General features: G+C 40.7%; 1 protein-coding gene and 1 long non-coding RNA gene across 3 annotated transcripts in view; one reads left to right on the top strand and one right to left on the bottom strand.

Annotated features, from left to right (window-relative positions):
- Positions 1-9,941, top strand: part of LOC142495423 (uncharacterized) — a 50,528-nt gene extending 40,587 nt beyond the window's left edge. The window contains exons 3-5 of the long non-coding RNA XR_012801734.1: positions 3,276-3,436; positions 4,085-4,174; positions 8,402-9,941. This is a non-coding gene — a long non-coding RNA (uncharacterized LOC142495423). The remainder of the gene's footprint in view (positions 1-3,275; positions 3,437-4,084; positions 4,175-8,401) is intronic.
- LOC142495422 (uncharacterized) overlaps positions 1-15,005 on the bottom strand; it is a 74,800-nt gene that overhangs the window by 27,151 nt on the left and 32,644 nt on the right. For both annotated transcript variants that reach the window (XM_075600911.1, XM_075600910.1), the window contains 4 exons: positions 7,653-7,715; positions 6,889-6,936; positions 3,010-3,054; positions 651-710 (listed from right to left, as the gene is read on the bottom strand). In XM_075600911.1, the coding sequence (XP_075457026.1) occupies positions 651-710; positions 3,010-3,054; positions 6,889-6,936; positions 7,653-7,715 (216 nt within the window). The remainder of the gene's footprint in view (positions 1-650; positions 711-3,009; positions 3,055-6,888; positions 6,937-7,652; positions 7,716-15,005) is intronic.

The raw sequence follows: 15,005 nt of genomic DNA, 5'->3' as shown, positions 1-15,005 counted from the left end.
TTTACAGCTGCATAATGAAGATCTATTGAGATAATATATAGTCGTAATGCAAAAATGGTGTTCTTTATTCATTCCATGTCTTCATTATGTTGTTTAACTGATCCTTTAAATGTAATTATATGCACAATTATTACAATCCTTTTCCCTTAATAAATAAGAGTTTGGATGAATCTCCTGAAATATACTATAATACAATGATTTCAATATCTAATTAAGTAGAATATGGGGATGTTAATTAAAGTATGTTTACATGCAGAGTCCCTATATCCTGATAGAGTGCGGCTAACTGCGTGAAATGGGTGCACACATTCGTGGAGGTCGTGGCGGGATGAGCATCACCAGAGCAATTAACGGGCAAGCATGGAAAAGGATGCTACTGTAGGTTAAAAGTAGGACACAGCTTGGGGGGCGTATCCAGTGGAACTAGTGTTTATTCATTCCAGAAGTGGATGATGCAGCCACTAAAATTGTTTGGAGCATTCTCCACATGATTGTTGATGTTTTCTAACTGGATAATCTTGTGAGTACATTTTGTTTGTTATTTGTTCCACTTTACAAAAAGTACTACACTGTTCATTCGGTATGTGCTTCTATATATTTGTTAAGGTAATTATATTAAAATAATACATTCATATTTTAACATTTCTTACAACTTCGTTATGCCTGCATGCATATGGTGCCAAGACATCATGTAGGGCAGCATCATTATTCTAGAAAAATAAATAAACACGAATGATTAAAAAAAATACTGCAGCAGATATTGTAGCAAGAGTATTTTGAGCATTCATTTGGTATTCAAAATAATCCAGTGTTTATTTTATAGTCTAATGTATGTAATACAGTATATATTTTTTATTAACATTGGTAGTAAGTATAAATGCATCATGTACAAAATTAGCAAGCCATAACTTGCATAATTAATTTACACAATGTTGGTCGAGGAGATAATATTGATTAAAAGAAGTTAAAGGCCTTAAAAAACTGGACCGATCATAAAAACAAAAAAGGTTCGTAAGAAGGATACAGTATGTAGACGGAGCACTTACAGGGATTTCCAATTACCTGCTCCTTGTTCTCCCAGAGCAGTTGCTAGGGGGCTGGGTAGTTTCCTTCATCCTAATTAGCTGCATTACCCAGCAACAGCCAATCAGGAGGAGTGTCCGGAGCATGGGGGTTTGTAGTCAATTAGAGGAGGAAGCATTATAGGCAGTGACGTGTGTGTGTGTTCTGTGACTGTCTCTGTATCTGTCCTTTGTCTTCTGTCACTGATTGGCTGTCTATCTCTGTTCTGTGTGTTCTGTCACTCACTGTCCTGTTTTTTCTGTGACTGACTCTCCTGTTGTATGGGTGAGCACCGTGATTAGAGATGCCCCAAGAGAAAAAAAAAGTTGGGAACCACTAGGTTAGATCTTTGATTTTATGATTTAGAAAAAAGGTAACATTTTGAAACAATGCTGCTGTTAGATTCTTATTTGACTTCCAGCTTTTTATTAATAAATCAAAGTACTCCAGAAGTTACATTTAATACATTCTGGTTATTTATTTTACTGTGTTAGCAAAAGTATCAATACACTTTACATGCATGTGAAATGTATGTAACGTAGCTGCGTTGTTTCTTGCTGATTAAACCATTTCAGGCCACTTACAGTATAGTATTTCACTGCACAGAGTGCATTTTCCTTTATAATGTCCATATACATTTTGCATGGTTCTAGAAGGATTTTTACCGTAAATAAATCACAAACATGGCTCAGGTACTTGTGCATTATAATGCACATTTGAAATGTAAGGTTTTTTTGTATGGATTAAATCAATTTGAGCTACTTAATTTTAAAAATGATGAGCCATATTAACAAAGTGATCCTATCCTATAAGACACCTTCTACTGTCAGAAGACCTCCTTCAACTGAATAGACAGTAAAGGGGAGTCAGGGGACTATTTTCTAAAGTCTCCAAGCTTTAAAAGTAGGTCAAAACCAATTACAAAAAACAGATTCAACAAAGAAAAGGAATCCCATTGAAAGCAATGGGAGTTTTTCCTTTCATCATACTATTGCACAGACTTTGTCCAAGTTTTGTAACCAGGAGACCTTGTAAATAACCCCTAAGGTGTCTTCTCGTGCTGGAATTTTGGAATAGCACAACTTAGTAACTATATGGGCAAATGGCGCAATGCCAGAAGGTGCATTGTAGCAGAATAGTGATTAGTAAATAAGGCCCTACAGTATACAGTATACACCGGTGACACCCACTTGAATTTTTCCTGGGCAAAAAAGATTTTTGAGTCAAAATAAGTGTTGTATCCAGAGTGGTACCAATTCATTTCAAGTTATTTGAATTATAAGTAGACAGCATATAGTTTAGTGCCCACTGTACTGTAGTATCAAGTTGTATTTTGTTTAAACCCAACAATATTGGTATCAGGCAGTGAATAGTAACCAATGACTGATTCTATTTATCAATATTTGAATACAAAATTGTAGGAGTAAGAGTTAAATCATTTTGTAACTTAGTTTTAAAGCACATACTGTACAACTAGAGGCCATGCCCTCAATAAAATAAATGTTGTATGTTGCCTTTGTAGAGAGACTAGAAATATCCCCAAAAAATAAACACCATCAAATATAAGGACAAAGAACTTGTTTTCTATACTCTGGACTACCTCATGTTGTTATTCATGCAAAGTAACAGATAAATCATAAGGTAATATTAATATTGAAACATAAATTTGATGGAGAAAAAGGCTTTATTGTATGTGTTTTATAATGAGGAGTGTTTCATTTTTTTTAATTTTTTTTATAGAAAGCCTTATACTTAAAGTCACTGTCATAGCTAGCCACATTTTAGAGACCAGAAGAGAAAGTGTGGAGATGGTAGGGGAAGAGAGCATACAGTATGTGATGAGATTTGGAAGGATAAGGGCGTTTAAGATTTAGAACAGTCTTCTAAAAACTGTTTGCAGCCTTAGGGATTTGTAACTGAAAAAAAAGTGAATGATACTGTACATACCTTCATGATTTCAGCAAAACAATCGGAGAGCAACAGAGGATCTAACTGTAATAGACAAATATTATTATGATAATTTTTCAACCCCCTGAGTTCTCCCTTCAGTGCTATTTATTGAGATTAATTTTTGTAATATTATCAAACATCACTAACAAATTAAATTAACCTTCAAATAACTTTTTTGTTTACTTCTCTCTTCTATTGTATAATTACCAGAACGGTGCTACCCACTGCAGAATACAGATATAGCTGTCTTATTTTCCCTGCAGCTAAGAATAGCCAGGGGGAACAGACCTGGCTGGTGGGAAAGTAGATGCCGGCTGCCCGTTCACCAACATGGAACTGCTGTAGCTGCCTGTGGTTTCACCTTCCTTGGAGCACAAGAAAACATTTTCCCTCAGCTCTGTGGAAAATGATTTGGGCTACCCCTGTAGGTATTTACTTTCAACTGAAAAGGGGAATCCTTACAAACCTTACACTGCTGTACTCTATAGTCGAAACACAGCCCTGCTAAGGCTAAGGCCCCGCTCCCTCCGTCAGCGCTCCCGCGCTGCAGACAGGTGGGGCGCTGACATACACAGACCGTGATATGGTGTCTGCAGGGAGCGGGAGCGGGAGGTGGGCGGGAGTGGGAGGCATGAGCGGGAGGGGGGGTGTGGCTTGACCGGAGGGACCCGCTACTCTTCCCCCCCCCTCCTCCACGGGCTCGTGCTGGAGCTGACAAGCAACACACACACACACTCATACACACACGCAGGCACTCATACACACACGCAGGCACTCTCACACACACACACACAGACACAGACACAGACAGAGGCAGGCACTCACGCACTCAGACACACACACACAAACACAGATAGGCACTCAGGCACACACAAAACACAGATAGGCACTCAGGCACACACAAAACACAGACAGGCACTCAGACACACATAGACAAACACAAACACAGACTGCTATCCCTCCCAGCTCCCCGAAGCCTCTCCTCCTCCCGAAGCCTCCCCTCCTCATTGGCTCACAGCCACACAACGTGACGCGTCGATGCTAGGGAATACAATTCTCTTGTATCCCCCAGCGGCTGCCCTTACCTTCAGCGAGCGGAGACACAGATCCAGCCGGAGAGATACAGAGATGGCTGCAGAATGCTGCACAGCTCATCTAAAAGGTGAGTACTAGTATTTCTCTCTCTGCAGATGGCCCACTCAAGTGAAGGATTAACACTGCTGGGTCCCATTCAAAAGCATGCGACCCTGCAGCATTAATTCTTCAGGGCCGCATGACTTGCTGTCCTTGTGGCCGCAGAGGGGCCGTGTTAAGGCAGCAGGTTTCCCCTTTTTTCCGTCTCCACAAGGACATTGTCTGGCTACATAGAGTTTGTACTTTAAACAGTCATTGCATTATATACCATATAACTAAGTGAAAAACGTTATAAGTGAAAAAATATATAAATTTCTCTATTATAGCAATTTTTGCATAAGCTTTTGGTAACGCAAAAAATAGCCGTTAATAGCCTTGCCTTAGTTACGTGCCTTAAAATTTGTACAATGTGCATGTGCAGTTTATGGAAGAATGTGTCTGAGACATGAAAATCAGTGACGAGCTGACATTATTTTTGCACCTCATTAGCTCTGAGGATACTGTTAATAATAAGAAAAATAATGTCAGTTCCCAATTTTGTGAACGTCACGTTATTACATAAAAATAACAGGAGTTCTGAAGATCTACCCCTAAGTTTGTAAATTGTAAATAAAATATTGATACACTAATTATTTAAAAAAGTAGTTGTACTCCTTACTCCCTAGTAGCAGCACACTTAGACTTCCAGCTGTATTTTGTAGACCAAGGGTGCACAAACTGGGTGGTGACAGATTTTCTGGGGGGAGGGGGATGCAGCATTTACAGAGGCCCAGCGCACTTCCCCATTTCCATTAAATACCTCTAAGACCCTTACCTTGTCTCCGGCGGCTTTTGGCGACGCCATGGCAATGCGGCGGAAAATGACTCCGCTGGGTCACATGACGTTGTACGTCAGAAAACACCGGGAAAAAGTAAGGGGCGGGGGGGTGGAGAGCAGGCAGGGGGATGCAGACAAAAAAAAGCTGTGTGTGCTGTGCACGCGCATAGTAAGTGAAACTTCTTTGACTTTTGTCGCAGAAATTGACTTATAACGAGCGTGCTCGGCACACATGTGTCAGTCAGTGTATGTGTCAGTCAGTGAGTATGTATGTGCGTGTGTGTCACTCAGTGTGTGAATGTGTGTCAGTCAGTGAGTATGTATGTGCGTGTGTGTCAATCAGTGTGTGCATGTGCGTCAGTCAGTGTGTGCATGTGTGTCAGTCAGTGTGTGCATGTGTGTCAGTCAGTGTGTGCATGTGTGTCAGTCAGTGTGTGCATGTGTGTCAGTCAGTGTGTGTGCGCGTGTGTCAGTCAGCGTGTGTGCGCGTGTGTCAGTCAGTGTGTGTGCGCGTGTGTCAGTCAGTGTGTGTGTGCGCGTGTGTCAGTCAGTGTGTGTGTCTGCACGTGTCAGTCAGTGTGTGTGTGTGCGCATGTCAGTCAGTGTGTGTGTGTGCACGTGTGTCAGTCAGTGTGTGTGCGCGTGTGTCAGTCAGTGTGTGTGTGCGTGTGTGTCAGTCAGTGTGTGTGTGCGCGTGTGTCAGTCAGTGTGTGAGTGTATGAGTGTGAGTCAGTGTGTGAGTGTGAGTCAGTGTGTGAGTGTGAGTCAATGTGTGAGTGTGTCAGTCAGTGTGTGTGTGTCAGTCAGTGTGTGTGTGTGTGTGTGTGTGTGTCAGTCAGTGTATGTGTGTGTCAGTCAGTGTGTGTGTGTGTCAGTCAGTGTGTGTCTCTCTCTCTCTGTGTTGTGTGAATGTCTCTCTGTGTTGTGTGAATGTCTCTCTGTGTTGTGCCCCCCACCCCTCCTCCTCCCCCCCTCCCACTACCCCAGGCGGAGCTGTCCCACCACGGAGCAGCGTACTCCACGGCGGGCAGCACTGCAGAGCCCGTGCTGGATGAGGGGAATTAAGGGACCCCTTAACTGACGGGACGTGACAGCGAATCACCGGTTGCCTCGCAGCAGCGCCCTCTGCCAACCACACCACACACACACACACGAAACCTGCCATCCACAACATGGATATGGACAGAGCCTCTGCGCATGCGTTGAGGAGGACGGCTGCCGGTGTGGAGGAGCGGGTGAGGGAGAGCGGCGCCGCCGCATGTCAGCAGCTGTGTGGGGGATGCGGCGGCAGTTAGATGTCAGCAGGCGCGGGCAGCGGGCGGGGAATGGTGTGGGGGGATGGTTGGAATGGTGGCCGCATATGTCATCGGCCGTGTGGGGGGAGTGGTGCCTATTAGGAGCGGCGCCGGCGGCTATCGCCGCCACCGCATGTGATTTGCCGCCGCATGTCAGCGGCTGTGTGGGGGGTGCGGTGGCCATTAGGAGCGGCGCCGGCGGCTATCGCCGCCGCCGCATCTGATTTGTGGAGCGGGTGTGATGTCAGTGTTGGGGTCGGGCTGAGCCAGAACACAGCCCGGCCTCAACTGCCAGCACTGACGTCACATCCGTTTCATTTCTGTCTCCACAATCCATTTTTGCCCCATCACGAATGAGGTGCCACTAAGGAAGTTTCACTTCAAAAATTTGAGCTATACATATAATGTATAGATTTAATGTAGACTATACCTAACAGAAACTATAATATAATGCTAATCAATGGAATCAACTAATTATACTATATTATAGTTTATACATATTATAGATTATACATCCTACTGTATATATCAATGTCCAATAAATCATTTTGACTCCATGTGTGGCAACAACCATAACCAGAGTGGACCTCCACAATTAATTATATGTGAAATAAAAAAAGATGAACTTACCAATCTACAGTGAAAACTTAGAATGTCTTCAGTAATTTCCAGTTTATCCTGCAATAACAGATTTAAAAAATAAATTTAAAGCAAACAAATAAGTCTGGTGGTACAATGCATAATATGACTACTGTATACTATATCACTTTCACTCAGCAGGACTTTCAGCAGTGCATTTCTTCTGGTACAGTGTGTACAGTAATAGCAAACCTAACCCCTTGTCATAAGACTGGACTTCCATCTATTTCTATAGAAATGCAAGTCTGTTAACCAGAAGGCAGTGACATTCTAAAAAGCAATAGCATTTTCTATAGAATTGTAGCATAATTAAAAATCAGAATGCACTGGCACAATAATTCACTAGGCCACAGTTAGGACAGGATCACAATCTTGTGACATGGAGTGGTATTTTTTGTTTGTAGTATTTGTAGTTATACAGCAGTTTAAATGGCATGACTATTACAATTAAATACATTTTAATTTGGTGCTATCTTATGTAGTAGGATGATAATAGACACAAAATATTAATATTTCACATCTGTTGTACCTATCAAACTTCCTGTTTATATACACCTGAACCGTAAAGGGATTCTGATGCTAAACCTGTTTACGAAACTTAGACACGACCCCTATATGCCAAGCCGTGTTGCCCGCATGGGACAAGAAGCGCAGATCATCAATAAAAGTAACGTATCCACCTTACACATTTGAGAACTTAGAAAACATACTAAAAAGAAACAAGTAGGAAGTTGGGAGAAATAAACATAGCTTACCAGAATGTTTTTTCTAATTTCTTCTATCAACTTATTTGCCACATCGGCAGCCTTATCTTCAACCTTTTTAAAAAATGTGATGAGTTCAAATAAATGATACATTCATAAATTACAGTGGATCACTTACAGTAATATTATTTATTTTACATATTTTTGGTTTTAGAGACAAAATAAGTTTTTGAAACGGCAACTGTTAGACTTTTAAGGCTTGCAAAAATGTAACAAAATCCTCAAAATTTGCAATAATTTACCCAAAATGTCTCTCTGCACTGTGGAGTAAACATGCAAATTACAGAAAAGAAAAACAAATCTCTTTATACAGTATACAAAATACATAAAAAGTGCACAAAATAAAAAAAATCTCTAGACAGAATCAGTGTGTCTGTGCTTTAGTGTATGAGACAAAAATAATCTGTTTTTCAGTATTTAATTATCGTGGATTTATAATGTTTGCATATCAAAAAAGGGCAGATAGTGTTTATCATAAGTACTTTCTGCATACCTTCTTTTACATGTCATTCACACACCTTCATATATTTGTTTTGCATTATATACAAAAAGCTAGTATGAAGCCAATATATAAAGATTCAATAATAGTAATGTTCGCTATTGCATCAGTCCTTTTCAGTTTGCTACCATTTCTAATGGTTTACCCCAAACTGCTCTCCCTGTGATAGCATTGTTTTTTCACAGTTCTCCTAATTATGCATCCCCAAAGTTCCTATTCATTTCTGTTTTTGTTTATACAGTAATAAAGTTTATCAGAAAGCCAAAGAGAACTCTATTTGCATGAAGAAAGAGACAAGTTTACCTGTCTGTCAAATCTCACTGAGCACATGGGAGCCTAGGCCAGACTTGTGAAAAACAGCTTTACAGAGAGAAGTTGGTCACAGACAGCAGCTGCTGTAAGACACAGCTCTACTGGAGGCAGGCTGGGTCCAGTCAGTTTCAGAGTGAGTACACACAGACCTCATCACAGCAGCACAAGTGGCAGAGAAGTCCCTCAGATCCACCCCTATGCTATATCCCCACAGCTAGGGCTACCAAAAAGCCATGCTATGGACATCCGCCAAGACACAGGTCAGAGCAACGGACATATGTAAGTACAGCTATCACTATGCTGACCACTTCAGTAAACGGCACTATCTGAGGCAGTCATCCCCCTCTGATGCAGATAACAGAAACACACCTGCAGCATGGCAGAGCCTAAACCTTCACCAGACACCATGCATCAGATTGACGCAGATGCTGTGTTACAAATATTAGCGATCATGAAAAGCCACTTAAGCAGGCTATAGCTCAACTGAGGTCCAGCCATACAAGGTACTAAATGCTGCAAACATATAGCACCTACAGATGCAGCGGCCGTCATCCGACTATTTATCGGGTTGAATGACACACTATAGTGCGAGATGGTTCTCTGCAGACTAAATGGCCCATTGAATTAACACAGCAGGTATCCCTGCTGTGTTAATCCTACCAGGTGTACCTGTCTAAGAGACCCGCAGTAGGAGAGGCTGTCACTCTACCTGCACGCCTCTAACAGGCGATCGTGGGGGTTTTATTTAAATTTTAAAACTTCAGTATTGTACCAGCGGGTCTCCGGAGCTGAACGTATTGATTTCAGGTCCGGGGATCCCCTACTTACTGAGTTACAGGCCCTGTAATGGGATGGTGGTATACCCGCCATATTAAAATCCTGTGGGTTACGTGACCATAATTTTGGGGAGATCTCGAAAACCAATTCGAGAAATGGTCAGATAACGGCCACAACATCTGTACTTGACAAGAACCAATACCGGTGAAAGCCTGCAAGAATGAGACATACAAAGAAAAAAACAATCTTGAATGCGACGGCTGCATTCAGAGCAGAATCACAGAAGCTGTAATTCGGAGTTTGGACCTCTTCCGGGAGATTGCATCACAGCTCTCCAGTGCATCCTGGCATTCGGCAAGGTCCTTTAACTAGGCGCGATCTAACGTACCAAGTGTAAGCGCAGGCACTACCAGGGAGCGAGCTACCACAGGGTCCGCATGTGCAAGGGCTTCATATACTCACAAAGAGGTAGCCGTGAAATTGGAGTGAGTCTGTATTGAAGAGGAGGAGCAAAGGAATGCTGCCACAGCCACTGCTGCCACCGCACACTCTGCTTACAGAATGGCAAATTTGGAAACAAACTTTACATAAAGAAATGGAAACAGCCAAGCCAAGATCTTGGAAGCAGCAGTGAGACAAGATGGCGGGAAACTCGAGAACAATAAGTCCATAACAATTAAGCAAGAATAGAGAGCGTTGATAGCGCACTGCCAGGGAATCCTGTGAAAATCATTCAGGAAAAGGAAACAGCCAGGCCACTCCAAGAATGAAAAAAATGCTTTGGATTTAATGCATGCTGAAAATTACACACAAAGAACGGACAGGTAAACGCACCTACGCGTTTCGTACTTAATGTACTTTATCAAGGTGACCACAGTGCATTAACGCTGCTGATTTATACTTACCCAAACTGCTTCCAAACCAATAGCGTGCCGCGTCACATTTTACAGTTACATAGGGTTGCTGCTAATATAGTAACTAGTTATTTGTATTTCATACGTTTACTCTACATTGTTTGTCTAATAAAGTTTTTGTTGTATAAAAAATATTCCTCGAGATTCTGTCAGTCTACTGAATATGACATCACATTGGCGCGACCATTTTATATGGTACGCGGCAATGACGTCCCTCGGTAGACTGAAGCGTGAAGTACTACCATGTCCATTTATCCTCTGCCCATACTGCCCACTCTGTGGATGCGCGCGCACCATTCTCGCGAGATTTCGCTGATACAGGCGACTGGATTAGCCGCCTTTACTCTGCGAGACGCGGGAAGGTGACGCGGCACGCTATTGGTTTGGAAGCAGTTTGGGTAAGTATAAATCAGCAGCGTTAATGCACTGTGGTCACCTTGATAAAGTACATTAAGTACGAAACGCGTAGGTGCGTTTACCTGTCCGTTCTTTGTGTGTAATTTTCAGCATGCATTAAATCCAAAGCATTTTTTTCATTCTTTGAGTGGCCTGGCTGTTTCCTTTTCCTGAATGATTTTCACAGGATTCCCTGGTAGTGCGCTATCAACGCTCTCTATTCTTGTGGATCTTCAACAGATGGATCGCACGCCACCTACGACACGAGTGCCCCCTTGGTAGTACAGGTAAAGAGCCGCAGTGCCTTTTATTTATCCCTGCTTACCATGGTCATTGACCACTCATTTCTTATACACTGGTTGGGTTTGATTTACTGTAATCTAGTGAGAGTCTGGCTGATTCCACGTCTGTCCCACCAGTTGTCAATCAACTCTATTGGGGGCACTCTATCGTAATACGGATTAACCCATTGTGGATTTAAATAATACCGGATATCCAATACAGGACTGGTTACAATTGGGAGCATCACATCCACCTTGTTTCTATGTGACACGTATTTCTAAGTGATTGCTCATTGGACTGGTTCTTTCATATTACCCTGACCACTCCATCCGTTATGAAGAATATTTATGGATATAAAATATTTTTTTGTGCATGACTGATTTCACACATATGTGTTTACCCCTTATTTTTTATTGCAAGGGGTAGTACATTTCAAGCCGGTGCTTTAATATTGAATTACAAATTGAAATATATTATATATACATTTCGTATTAGCACCTTACTTGTTTAAAATGGACATTGAGGATACAGAGGATACTAATCCCCAAAATGTCACCGACGATTATGTTTTTAACTACCTTGATAATACACAGAGATTTAAAAAAGCCCAAAGACTGTTTGATAACAAATCGGATGCAGATTGTGAGGATTCTTCAGACTTACATGACCTTTTTCTCAAACTAAGTAAACTTCTTATCAATGACACAAGACTTTGGTGGGATCTTATATTTTTGGAAAACTACTTGCTGGTTAAGAGGATTCCAAGGGGGCTACGAGTTAAAAAGACACCAACGTTTGGCTTTATTAACCAAGAATTCGAAAAGGAATGGAAACTAATTCTGAATGACTGTTCCTTTAAATTAATAGCATTGATTGTGAAAGCAAAGACCAAAGAGAAACGCGATCTAGAAAAGGACATTAAAATGTCTCGAACACATTTGGCTAAATTTTCCAAAATGGAGGGTTTTAGAGCCCTTGATATGAATCTTGCAAATTCAATTAAAGATCTTGAAAAAGACATAACATCTAGGAAACAACAACAATTTGACCGGGACAAGCTCGATTATGAGCGCAATCAGGTGTATACATGGGAGAGGGTTACACCTACTAGGAGATCTAGCCGCAGTACACTTCCCACTCACTCTACACCAGAGGATAAAATTACTAATTCATGGAATAAGAAGTCCATTTTGAAATCAAAGGGTGATTCAGATATATCTGACACGGAAAATACGGGAGACACTGTATCATTCTTTAATACACATGAAGATGACCACTCTCAATCTGAGACAGAGGCTCCTAAAGAGCAACGTCCCTTTTGGGAGAAAAAACAACGGGATAGGGATACAGAGTATAAAACCCGTCCATATAATCCCTCTGAGCCCTCTGGACAGCCATCTGGGTCAAAAAACTTAAAAGAACAAGACGGAGTAAGAAAAACAAGAAGTCATTACAAAGGAGCACCGAGCAAGAGGAAAAAGAATTTTTAGGAGAAAGTGATGCAGTGATTAATTTATCAAATGTAGAACTCACTAACATTGAACTGTCACTACTAAATAAGGGTATTTATTTTTGTACCAGATACGAATTTTGATCTATTTCAGACCATGATTGATCTTAATAAGTTTGTTAGGAAATGTACTTTAAAAAAATTCTTTAACAACAAGGATAATGTAGAAAGTAATATATCTGTTGAGATACACGACATACCATCTACAGATATGATGTCAGTTGGAATTGAGGCAGAACATATCAATACATTTTCATTTAAGGAACAGTGTTCCATTCGGGACCTTGAAGAATTAGATACAGGTATAGAATCCACTTATGACCCTAACAATTTTTTAGGTAGATCTAACACTGGTCTGAGGAAGCAATCAATCTTTTATCCTACCTTTATTAAGGGCAAATTCCTCTCCACCTTTGAAAATCTGGTTGAGAGGGATTTAAGGTTACTACAAAAAGGCTTCATATTTGATTCAACATGTCGGTACACCAATTATAATAATCTAAATAATGATGAAATTATAGCTTTAGAGAAATTAAAGAACAACAAATTATTGGTAATCAAAAATGCAGACAAGGGTGGTGCGGTGGTGGTGCAGCATAGGGATGACTATCTCAAAGAGGCATTACGCCAACTGGGAGATATGACTTCCTATGCTGTACTACCATCTGATCCCACCCAAAAATACCAAAGGGAGTTAAAACATTTACTAGACTTAGGCTCCATGTTGGGAGTACTGAACGACGATGACATGGATTTCTTATACAGACCCCACCCTACCACTGCCGTGTTCCACCATCTCCCAAAGATTCATAAGACATTGGTTTCCCCACCTGGGAGGCCAATTGTCTCCAGCATTGAATCTTTGGGAGATGGTGTTTCACGCTATGTGGATCACTTTCTCCAACCCCTGGTGCAGAAATTGCTGTCTTACATTAGAGACAGCAGTCATCTAATTAGTACCCTGGATGGCGTTAGATGGAGACCCAATCTGTTGTGGGTGACATTAGATGTCACCTCCCTCTACACCGTCATTTCCCATGAACATGGATTGACAGCTGCTGAGTATTTCCTCAACCGGTCTGATTTATCACCTGCACAGGTCACGTTTATTTTAGATTCAATTCACTCTCTTCTCACTCACAATTTTTCTCTTTTCAATGGGGTTCACTATCTCCAAACACGTGGAACTGCCATGGGTACAAGCTTTGCCCCTTCATACGCCAACCTCTTTATGGGGTGGTGGGAGCTGTTCCACGTGTTTGGAGAAGTGAACAAATATAGGGAGCACATTTTATTTTACAAACGGTTTATTGATGATTTGTTATTGATTTGGGAGGGTGATGTCACGGTTTTAGATGAATTTATTTTGTCACTTAACACAAATAGTTTTAATCTTCAATTCACTTACACATACAATGCACATCACATTAATTATTTGGATTTATGCCTATACATTGACACCACTTTAAACATTCAGACGACTCTTTATCGAAAACCAAATTCACGCAATACTTTTTTGAGGCCCAGCAGCTGTCACCCTCCCGCCATGTTTAGAGGGATACCCAAAAGCCAGTTTATGAGGGCCCGCAGAAATTGTTCGAATGAAGATGACTTTATGATACAAGCATCGGATCTATATTCACGCTTTCTACAGAGAGGTTATAATAGAAGAGACTTAGATACAACACTTCTAGAAGTGTCCTCTATGGATAGGAAAAAATTGTTGATTAAAAAACCAAAACAGTTAAGAACGAACACAAGTCCTTCCTTAATTACCCCTTTTAGTAAACAAGCTGGAGCAATAAGAAATATTCTAAAAAAGCATTGGGACGTTCTGTCCCTGGATCCCATCTTAAAACCCTATATAGCAACAGGTCCCAATGTTGTTTTCAGACGTGCTAAAACCTTGTCCAATTTTTTGTCCCCTAGTCTCTTTGATCCTGTAAGAGAGGATAGATCCACAGTACCCCACGGAACATATCCATGTTCCCATTGCAAAGCCTGTTCTAAGATGAACAAAAATAAAACTTTCACTTCTTCTAATACAAGAAAGAATTATATTATAAAATCATTTATAAATTGTAATTCCTCTTATGTCGTTTACTTACTGAGATGTGGATGTGGCCTACAGTACGTAGGACGGACAACTAGATGTTTAAAAATTAGAATTCTTGAACATCTACGACTTATTAATAATGGAGATCAGAATCATCCAGTCGCAAAACATTTTTCTAGTTGTCCGTCCGGCGGTGCTGGCTCATTCACATTTCAGGGCATAGAGCATGTTCCCATGCCCACAAGGGGAGGAGATAGGATGAAACAGCTAGATAGACGGGAATCCTTCTGGATTTTCACTTTAAGAACAAGAACTCCCTTGGGCATGAACACCGATTGGGATTTAAGTCACTTTTTATAAATTTATAAATTTATGAATTTTTTAGATATATAATTTTTAATATATTAGTGTATCACTTTTTATATAATTATTTTTGATATCTTTAAATATAAATAGTTTCACATATATATTCTTTATAGATATTAGACCACTATTAATAATAAAAATTGTCTATATCACAATTTAATATGTTAATAATTAATCATTATTATGTCTTATACATATGTTAATATATATTTGAAACACACTAGATTTCCCA

This window comes from Ascaphus truei, chromosome 5 (genome assembly GCF_040206685.1).
Source record: "Ascaphus truei isolate aAscTru1 chromosome 5, aAscTru1.hap1, whole genome shotgun sequence".
NCBI classification, from domain to species: Eukaryota; Metazoa; Chordata; class Amphibia; order Anura; family Ascaphidae; genus Ascaphus; species Ascaphus truei.
Note: the sequence above shows the minus strand (reverse complement) of the source record. Positions and strands in the feature narration are given on the sequence as shown.